General features: G+C 35.5%; 1 protein-coding gene across 28 annotated transcripts in view; it reads right to left on the bottom strand.

The window, feature by feature from the left end:
* The window catches only part of CRPPA (CDP-L-ribitol pyrophosphorylase A), a 292,251-nt gene that overhangs the window by 225,647 nt on the left and 55,574 nt on the right, over positions 1–11,030 (bottom strand). For 18 of the 28 annotated variants that reach the window (XR_012010932.1, XM_072783932.1, XM_072783927.1 and 15 more), the window contains one exon: positions 8,715–8,735. The exons of the other annotated variants lie outside the window; for them this stretch is intronic. Coding sequence is in view for 17 of the 18 variants with exons in the window: in XM_072783932.1 (XP_072640033.1) it covers positions 8,715–8,735 (21 nt within the window). In the remaining variant the exon portion in view is untranslated. The remainder of the gene's footprint in view (positions 1–8,714; positions 8,736–11,030) is intronic. 28 annotated transcript variants of the gene reach the window in all.

The raw sequence follows: 11,030 nt of genomic DNA, 5'->3' as shown, positions 1-11,030 counted from the left end.
TGCTCTCTCAGGATTTACTTTACCTGGATGCAAACTAAACAAAGTCCTACCAAACCTTAATACCACTTAAAATTATAACACAGTTTCATCTTCCAGAAAATAAAGTCAAGAAGCAAGCAGCTACACTTAAGAGGGGGGGAAGGTGTGTAATTATACTGTTTATCATTTACACTGGATAAGAGTAAGTTTTTCTAATTAAATCTAGCTTTTATAATGTCTTACTGAAAATAAGACATTTTAGTTTTACACAATTTGATAGTGACAACTCCTCCTGAAAAAGAAATTATGGAAAAACGATGTTCCTTTGAGAAATAAAAGTTAATAAATTCTTTACCTGAATGAATAAAGCCATGGTGAATATGAAAAGTAAAATTCGTTGAACTCTATGTGGAATGCTATCTTTTAAGGTTTTTTTCACATATTATCCTTTTTTATATACCACCAGGACATGATATAACATGATTTGGAATGGGATTGAAAACAAAGAGCATTTATGCATTCTAAAATCCATCAAAATCAGTATGCAGTAAGTAGACTACCCTACTTCTAATGAAAGGGAAAAAGTTTATCTTCCTGATACTCTTAATTCCATTTAATATTTTGTGGTAGGGAACACACAGACTGCACCAATGATGTAACCTATCTCAGATTAAGAAAGGCTTTGGACATTTTTTTAACTTATAAAAAAACTTCGATTACCTTAAGGAAAAAGAAAAAAGCCTGACCAAAGCATCTTACAAGTTTTAGTTATTCTTAGAATTAGAGGATAAAATATTTATTCCTTGCCATTTTCTATCACCTTACAGACTACTATGGACAAGAAAAAGGTGTGTTTCCAAGAAAGGAATTTAGGATCATTAAAGCACAATTAAATAGGATGTTTCCTCAACCTCCTTCACTGAACTCCATCAGAAAATAATGGAGTTAGTCATCCTATTTTCTTCCATTTCAAATACACTTATTCCCCTAAGGCATGTATATCTAAAACATATTCAACATCAGGACTAACCCACAAAGTTAAACCAAAAAGATGAAAAGCAGAGATAAAAAAAAAAGACAATAAGCTAATAAAAACTGAACTGCTGAGTCTACTTCCAACTAGCTAGCTAAGGAAATACTCCAGTTTTTTCATTTGGTGTTGCCAACCTTATTGAAAAGATATTTGTACAAGTAATTATACTTTTTATAAGCAAGATGTAGTAGAACAAAGCATGGCATTGTCATAACAATCAGTTTCAGGAAACCCAACAGGTATTGTAATGATGCTGCAATTTGGATCTTGTGTTTGCCATTTAACAGATTTCGACCCTGTGCAAGTACCTTAACTTTTCAATTACAAAATAGGAACATATCACGTACTATTTATTCTGCCTTCCATAAAGTAGATACTCTGTGAACTTAGTAGTTTCCCTTTCCTTTAGTATGAATAGATAATTCAACAAATTAAGTGTATTGTAGGGTGAGGAAGAAGCAGATGTTTTCCATCAGTTTCAAGGGACTCTCATAATCTTAAAAACACACATACACTCCTCTTTGGTCAGTCCTCCCTCTATACAAACTCCTCACTAATGGAGCAGTAAAGAACAGATTAAAATGCATCCTGCTGAGGGGAACCTGGGTGGCTCAGGGACTGAGCCTCAGGGTGTGATCCGGGGGCGCTGGGATTGAGTCCTGCAACAGGCTCCCCACACGGAGTCTGCTTCTCCTTCTGCCTATGTCTCTGCCTCTCTCTGTGTGTCTCTCATGAATAAATAAAAATTTTTTAAAGACTTTATTTATTTATTCATGAGAGACAGACAGACAGACACACAGAAAGAGAAAGAGAGAGGCAGAGGGAGAAGCAGGCTCCATGCAGGGAGCCTGACATGGGACTCGATCTGGGGTCTCCAGGATCACAACCTGGGCTGAAGACGGCGCTAAACCATGGAGTCACCCAGGCTGCCCAAAATCTTTTTAAAAAGTCCATGCTGCTGAAAACAGAAGCTTAGACATGACAGACATCCAAATGAGAACTGCGATCAGAGAAAAAGGCAAGTGGCTCTAAATCAATAGGGATTTACTTCTCTTGTTCAGTTAATAATGCATTTTAATACTTAATTGCTATTTTTAAAAATTAACATTGAATAGAAATATATGGCTAAATCTGTTTTAATTCTATAAGCTAAAAGATCAGTTATTACTACAGCTTTGCTGAGACCAATATTTCTGTCACTAAAATATTTTTAAGTCTCAAATGAAGCGTGAAATCTATTTCAAAGCAATTGTTTATTCTCTAACATCATTTGAAATATCCTTATCATGATTCACCTGGCAAATAGTTTTTACTACTTTGACTTCACATATACTTTGACTGCATCATTCCATCAGCTGTATGTCTGGGCTGCATTAATACTTCATATGAACTGAGGCTTATGTCACCAAAGGACCACTGGATATCTTCTCAATCTCTACTCAGTTTCTGTTTTTAATATATAGTCACTGCCATATCCAGCCCTTTACCTGTTTTTAAACCATAAAATCAGAGCCCTCCAAAAATTGTAGACATCATCTAGTCCAAATCCCTCATATACAGGTGTGAATATAGGTCCAGAAAAACTAAAAACTATGCCATTATTCAAGGACGCAGAGGTAGAAATAAAAGTAGGGCATGTTTGGACTTCCCCATATCATCATGGTTTCTGACTCCATCACTGGGCAAACAGACTTGAATAAGAAAAGCATGATATTGGGATGCCAGAATGCAGGGCAGGCAAGCCCAGTAAAAAATACCCATCGGAATAGTGGCTTGAGTAGGCACCTGCTCTGGGTCTAAGTTCATTTCGTGTTACAGTACAAAGATCTGTGTTCACTCTGATGACCTTAAAGCACTACTACTGTCTCTATTATGTTTATACTACATAATACGTAGTCTTGAACAAAATTTCTGACCACAATTATAATGGCTGGTTCAACAACTTACATACCCCTATTATTATTAAAATATAATTAGAACCAGAAAAAATTTCACAGAAAAAAATTCTACATTACTTCCAATCTATCTCAAAATTATTAAACAAAAGTTGATGTAATTCACCACATTTACATGCAAGAATACAAAGACTCCAGGAAGTATGGCGACTGACTCGACAATGCCTAAATTGCTGAAACTAGCAGACACTCAGCAATCTGCCCCAGTTCTTACTCTTACAAAAGGACGATTGTGATAGATTAACAGCCACAAATTCTTGGGGGAGGGAAGTATGTTTTCCCTCTCCTTGATATTGGCTGACTTCTGTTTTACTCTGTAAGGCAGAGCAGTTAGAAGTGCTTGGTTCCAAATCTGTGCCCAGGGGGTAACAAGACTCGCAGCTTCCACCCTGGTATCAAAAAACAGTCTATTCTCAAGTCCACTCCATTCTTCAGTTCTGTTTTGACTACAGCCAATAGATTTCAAGATAATTTTTCCTGGATGTTCTTTCAGTCCTCAGTTTTCATTGTATTCTCTTTTATTCTCTTTTATACTTTTTGTCTTGAAATTTGTGATATCTCATCTATTATGTCAAAGTTGTAGATTCAACATTTTTTTCAATATTATTTTGAAATCCTCTACTACTGTTTCCAACATCTGGCTCTTTTTCTAACTGATTCTCTTAAAAAAAAAAAAAAAAAAGGAAAGGTGATTCATGTTAACAGAGTAATATTGAACAATTGAGTGGGCACTGAAGACATGTTTTACCAACTATAGATTCTTTCCTCTTCCTCTGAAGGGTGGTGATTGTTGCCTGTTAAGTGGTCTCTGCTCCTAAAATGTGGTCCTTCTGAAGTACCCATGAAAATCCAAAGGTATTCACTAACTCCCTTTAACATGGCAGGACTCTAATTCACAACTCTGTCTCCTCTGGGGTGACTGCCTGCCTAAGCCTCTGGTTATCTTTCTGTCTTCCAGTTGAGGTTTTCTCCCTAGGCCCCTTGGAATACTGCCCCATGCATGCACAGTTCTGGCATCAGCAAAGCCTTTGAGCAGTTATATGCACGTACAGTCCCCCTCTTTTGTGGCCATTCCAAGCTTCCTCAATTCCCAACTGCCCTGGGAGCCCCATGATCCAGGCTCTGGCTTCTCAGGACAAAAACTATAGCTTTCTTCTTTGCCACTACAGGGATGGAGAAGTGGCCTCAGAGTAAACAACAAAAGATCTATTGTTCACTCTTTGGTAAGGACTTGTACACTACACATAGTTTGAACAGGAAAGGTTTAATATAAAGTATACTTATCTATATATGATAGTCAACTAACGACTAAAACTAAGAAATCTGAGGATATAAAGCCAAGATAGTAACAAACATAGAAAGAAGGGGCATCCATTCTCCAAGGCTGAAATTCAAAACTCATTTATGAAGGTCTGGCTATAGCCCACTGGATGGTCAAGAAGTGGAACAGCCTGTCCTGCACTGGAGGTGGGACACAGTCAGCAAGCTAAGGCTGGGATGTCAGAAACCATGGACTAAAACTAGATGCCTAAGGACCTAAGGCTGACGAACAGGGCACCGCACACTGGGACCAACAAGCTGGAGCCTACAGCTGTACCAGGGAACCAAGGCTGGCAGGCACAGAACCCCAGGCTAGGACTGGCCAACAGGAAAACCTCCACTACCGTGTCAGCCAACAAAAGCTGGCAGGCAGGGAATGGAGGGCCACAGCTATCATCAAAAACTTGCTGAGAATAAATAGCACTCAGGGCTGTGCGCACACACACAAATGGCAGCTCTGAAGCCAACAGGAATGCAAGCATACCTGAACCAGGAAGAAATATCCCTTCCTCCCACAGGGTCCCTTCAGCACTCTCCACTGAAGAAACTACAATTTTCTTGGCAAAAGAGGGATGTCCATGAGATGTAGCCAGACAGGGAAAAATAATTTATTGTCTCTCGGCTCTAAATCTAAGTGGCACCACACGTAAATGTGAATGTTACCCACTGTCGGTTCCTTCTTCAAGGGTTCAATCTCTTGCAGTTCCTGTCTACTTTTAGTTGGTGAATGCCTTCATACACATTTATCTATCATACGGGTTCATATAATGCAAATATATCATCTCTCTATATTTCTCTCTCAATACATACATAGGTAGCATAGCTTTTACTTTTTATATACTTGAAGGTTGGCCCTTTTAGCTATTCTGTCATTAGTCTAAGTCAAAAGCTCTGGATAATGATGTGATGAAGAATCTAGAGAATACTTTGAGCAGAAAGCTGCCACTCTTTTAATGTTTCAGACTATCTACTGTCAGGTTTATGAAATGTGTGACCATCTTGACCTTCAACGGTACATGCTCAGTTTCACTGACCAACTCTCATCTAAGATATTCTTAGGGAAAAAGGATTTCTACTAGTCCTAAAAACAAAACTGAGTTTATGCAAATGCACATGAAATGGTCTCAAATTGGCCAGATAATGCCAAAAATCACATTTCTAGTTCATAATTGGAAATACTGTCAAGATGTTAAGGTCCAAAAAAATCCTGTCCATAAAATGAAACAAACTTTGAAATCATGTGTCAATATCTGTATGTGTTAAAATCCATCAAGTTTAAGTGCACGTTAAAGGGCATGTAGTTCGAAGGGATGGATTACACAAAACTAACTCAGATTGGGAGTATTCTCTATAACAAAGGTTGTTCCTAAACATGCCAACTTTAATATTACACACTTAGTAATCTTTTTTATGTCGTTATATAGGACTTCAAAGTTCTAGGCAGCAGACCAATAAACCACAAGTCTGTGGGAACCACTTGAAAGCAAAACTTTCTTTCTAGTTCTTATAACAATACTTTGTGAAACAATAAGAAAGCTGTATTACAAAATCGAGTAACTTTGGCACCAACCATCACAGAATATTTTTATGAAAGACTTATGTGTCTTCTAAAAACGTATTCTTTTGTAAACAAGTTAAGAAAATTTAGCAGTGCTCACAACCCAGTAAGAGTTGGCTGCACATCAGATAGGTAGATTAAGTGTAGATACAACCCCACACTTGAATCAAACTATTAATCGGAGAGCAGGGCTACCTACTATAAGTGATCTAATCCCTCATCATATAGGAATCAAACCTTACACAGCTGTCAGAATTACTAGGGAAGGCACAGATTAAAAGAGTGTAGAAGGAGGAAAGGAGTCATCATTGACTAGTCAATCTGACAAGCCAAACCTACCCAGACACCAAAGGGGAAACTTTGAGAAGAAAGTCATGGAGAAGTCTGAACAATAGGTGTCCCTGTGTAGCTACTGCCTCAGTGGGTAAGCTGAACTAAGGCTGATGATGGTAAACAGCATTGATGGTTACCCATCATGAGAATGAGCTAGACAGTAGAACGAGATGGCAAGGACAGGTTGGAACCCACCAGGCACCATTTGTCTGTCACCTTGTCTGACAGCACAAAGACCTTATAAGAAAAATGGCTTTGGTTTCACTTCAGGCTTCCAAATCTCACTCTTGCTCCCCCCTTGGGAAGGAAGGAAATGAAAGGAAGGAGGAAAGGAAGGAAAGAAAGAAAAGAGAAAGAAAAAGAGAGAGAAAGAGAAAAAGAGGAAGAGAAAGAGAAAAAGAAAAAGAAAAAGAAAAAGAAAAAGAAAAAGAAAAAGAAAAGAAAAGAAAAGAAAAGAAAAGAAAAGAAAAGAAAAGAAAAGAAAAGAAAAGAAAGAAAAGAAAGGGGAAAGAAAGAAAGAAAATATCCAACTTTAACCAAACTATCATATGGGTACCTACCACAGATGAATACTAGGTCACTTAGATAAACACAAAAATGAATTAAGTCATCTGCTTAAAATAGGCATAGTTTATGAAAAGATATGAATAGGATTCTAAGATTTTAATATCCATATTCTTTTGTTGGAAAATATATCCTCAAAGCCTCTCACCATACTTTTTCCATCACTCTCCATTTTTTTCTGAAGTAAAAGAGCCTCAAATTGGACTTCAGAGTTCTTAGATTATACCTAAGAAGTTGGTTTTATTTCAGCCATCAACCGCTAAGCTATTATCTGGATGCTAATGCCTACACTATACAAGGTAACATAAAAGGTTGAAGGACTAAATGTGATCGAAATTTCATTATTTGATTACAGATGAGCAGGAACAATGTACTACATATTTTTAATATACTCTATCCACTCTGATTTGATATCCACTGTTTGCCTCATCTTTTATTTTTTGTTATTCTTACAGACCCTTGCAATTAGATTACATCTATACTGTTTTTTGAAACTATGTAACAGCAATAAAAACAGCAATTCATATCTTAAGACATCATTTTTAAAGAACAAGTGTGAACTAATTAAGAGAAAAAATTTATGAGTATTGCTCTGAAATTTTCAAAGTCAGTCTAGTTTTCTACTCTAGAGTACATAAAGGAAAAGAATTTATTTTTCTGTAAGAGCATTCCGAGTCCTCTACTATCAAATCCCCTAGTTTTTAAAATTTTCACAATTTGTATCAAGTATCTACTAGGTTTGAGGCAATGTGCTTGATAATTAAGACAGAAGAATAAGGGAGAAGTTGTTATTGTCTATTAGAGTGTGCTTTATTACTCTAAGAAGCCAAAACAGTCTTTAACTAAAAGTTGAACTTGTAATTTCAAAACTTATTATAAAACTACAGTGATCAACTAAGTAGTTGTATAGAGATTTATAGAGATGTCTAGTATAGAGATGTATCGACCACAGAATACAATAGAGTGACCTAGAAGTAAACCCCTGCTTATAGAAAACTAATTTGTTTTTTCACAAGAACGCAAAAACCATTCAATGGGAAAGGGCAATCTTTCAACAAATCGTGCTGAGAAAACTGGACATCTAGATGCAAAACAATCAAGTTGGATTTTATTTAATACCATATTTAAAAACTCAAAGATCTACCTAACAGAATAAAAATTAGAAAACTCTAAGAGGAAAACTTCATGACTTTCACTTTGGCAATGATTTATTGGATTTAAAGCCAGAAGCACAGGCTATAAAATTAGAAATAAATAAGTTAGGCCATATTAAAATTAAATTAATGCAACAAAGGACACGATCTAAGTGAAAAGGCAATCCATGAGAGGGGAGAAAATATTTGCAAGTTATCTATCTGGTAAGGGGTTAATATACACAGTATATTAAAAATTCTGAGAGCAGTGAAAAACTTACACAATTTTTTAAATGACAGTAGGACTTGAATCAACAGGTCTAAAGAAAATACATCATTAATAAACAAAGAATCTCCTACAGATTTTTAAGATGCCAATAAGTGATCATGTCAACAAAACAGGTCAATTTCTAGAGATATGTGTCAGAGTAAGCTCAAAGGAGAAAGCTTAGATGATTTAATAACCATTACAGAAATTATAGTGTTAACCGAATAACCACCAAAAAGCCATTCTCCTAACCTTACCACACTCTAAAAAAATCTCCAAGCTTAGGCAATTTTATTAGAAATTCTATCAGAATTTAAAGATTAAATATGTTTCTTATAAAAATTGCTTCATAGGGCAGCCTAGGTGGCTCAGCGGTTTAGCGCCACCTTCAGCCCAGGGCCTGATCCTGCAGACCCGGGATCAAGTCCCACATCGGGCTCCCTGCATGGAGCCTGCTTCTCCCTCTGCCTGTGTCCCTGCCTCTCTCTCTCTCTCTCTCATTAATAAATAAATAAATAAAAATCTAAAAAAAAAAATTGCTTCATATAATAAATGAGGAAAAATGACCTACCTCATGAGATACAGTGTTGCCCTGAAAATCAAGTAAGGACAGCATGAGAAACACATGACAATTTCACTTATAAAAAAATCCCACATGAAATACCAGGTAGTTAAGTCCTATATAGTACAAAAAAAATTGTGTATCATTGATCTCAGAATCACAAAGATAGCTCAACATCAGTAAGTCTATCATATGAATTCTCCATTACCAAGACTGAGAGAAATTACAAGATGATGTCTTCTGGAATTTTTTTTTTTTATATCTTGTGAAATTTGTAAAGAAATAAGCCTTCCTGGAAAAGAGAGGTGCACTGTTTGAAATGTAAATTATTCTTAGAACACTTTCAATGAGTTGCATTGCACTTCTAGTACCTTAATTAGTAAGAATTACTTTACTGTCATGACTAAAAATAAAAATATTTCAAAAGAGTTTATTTTCAAAAAATCACGTCAGTGGGTTTTTGATTGATAACTGATTTAACTTAAAATATTTAGAGGTTTGTTGGACTTTCATAAATTGAGTACAATCTTTGCATTCAACTACCTGCTACAATAACAAATAACTATAAAGTTCTGTGAAATATGTAGGTTATATCAATATAAAAGTATGGCAACACATCTGTGGTCTTTTCCAGTTAACATAGGAACTACCAGATGAATACTATTAAACTCTTGTGAAATAACAAGACTTGATTCATATGGGCAGTGTAATTTATTGTTTATATTTTAACCAAATACCTCCTCAGTCATTTATAATGGCTTTACAGTATTGTGTATCAAATAAGCAGCACTTGAAAACTGATTTGTTTGTAGGACGATATGCATGTTTCAAGTGGTATTGAAAACTGCACTAATGGATATGTAATAATGAAACATATCTCCTAATATGCTAATGACTCTATGCACTCTTTTAATGAGAAATAAAAGTAATGTATGGATAGGAAAAAAAAAAGGGATTTATTCAAGACTTTCAAGCCAAAAACTTAAAGATTTTGTTTAAGAAATTAGATGAAGTCCATTTAGTGATAGAATCCCAAAAAAATTTAATTTCATTTTTTTGCTAATCTACAACATAATACCAGTGGCCCTGGTGAAAGTGACAGCAGAAGGATTCGAAGGATGCAGACGTTTTTGTCATTATCTGCAGATAGTGTTATCATTTATATAAAATATAATTCTTAAAAAATAAACAAATAAAAAAATAAAAAAAATAATTCTTCACATATAAGCTTAAAACCAGAGTTCAATAAAATTATCTAAGTGCAATCTACCAAAAGCAACTGTGAGGAAAGTTAACACCCAATAGCAAATACAAATTACAAAGTATAAAAGAAGATCAATTATTTTTATTAGCTGTAATAAAATAAGAAATCACTTACATGGAACATACAATATACAGGTAAGTAAAAATCCTTCAAAGAACATAAAAAAGAAAAGAACATAAAAGATCTAAATAAGCCAGTTATATTCATGAGTGAAACAACCTACTATTTAAAGACATCAACTTGGTCTGTAAATTGATATACAGCTTCCAAGCACTGCGATAAAATCTTATCAGTGGAAACTTAAGGTTTCAAAGTTATATAAAAGTAGTAATGGTCAATAAAAAATTCATCAGTCCCATTCTATGTCTTGCCTCTGATTCTCTTGGTCTCCCAAGCCAGAATCTCTGATTTCTCCTTATAGCTACCTCTGGACAGGTAAGTCATTATGGACCTGGCTTCCCTTGGGAATGAATGAATGATCTAGGTTGTTGGTCTTCAATCCCTGTGGGAGAAACTGTAACCAAGAGATTACAGACCAATGGAAGATGTTTGTAATGTGTACAACTAAGAAAGTAATAGTATCTAGGATATACAAGAATCTCTACCAAATCAACAAGAGACAAGAAACTCAAATGATAATTGACAAGTATTAATAAGCATTAAGAAGTACACCAACGTATTAGGTAGAAAAGTTCATCCTCACTAGAAATCAAAGTCAAGTTGCAACAGAGGTAAATACCAGAATGAGAATAATATTCAAACTATAGAACATGTGGCTAAAACTAGAACCATGTCCTCCTACTTCATTGCTAGTAGGTCCTTAAATAGGCACAGCTATTCTGGAGAGCAATCTGGCAATAGGTTACTGTAATTAAGAAGGCATTTCTCCATGACCTCCCACTTGTACTTCTTGATACATCCCCCAAAGAAAACTTGTACAAAGGCCACAAAGTGACATAAGAACATTTGTTTCTGTTTGGTAGAAAGCAATGTAGGTATCCACGTCGGGAAGATACCAATAGATAAAATGTGGTTTGTGCATGATTCAAAGTTATCTAGTA

Source organism: Canis lupus, chromosome 18, assembly GCF_048164855.1.
Source record: "Canis lupus baileyi chromosome 18, mCanLup2.hap1, whole genome shotgun sequence".
NCBI classification, from domain to species: Eukaryota; Metazoa; Chordata; class Mammalia; order Carnivora; family Canidae; genus Canis; species Canis lupus.
This window is presented reverse-complemented; position numbering and strand designations above follow the sequence as displayed.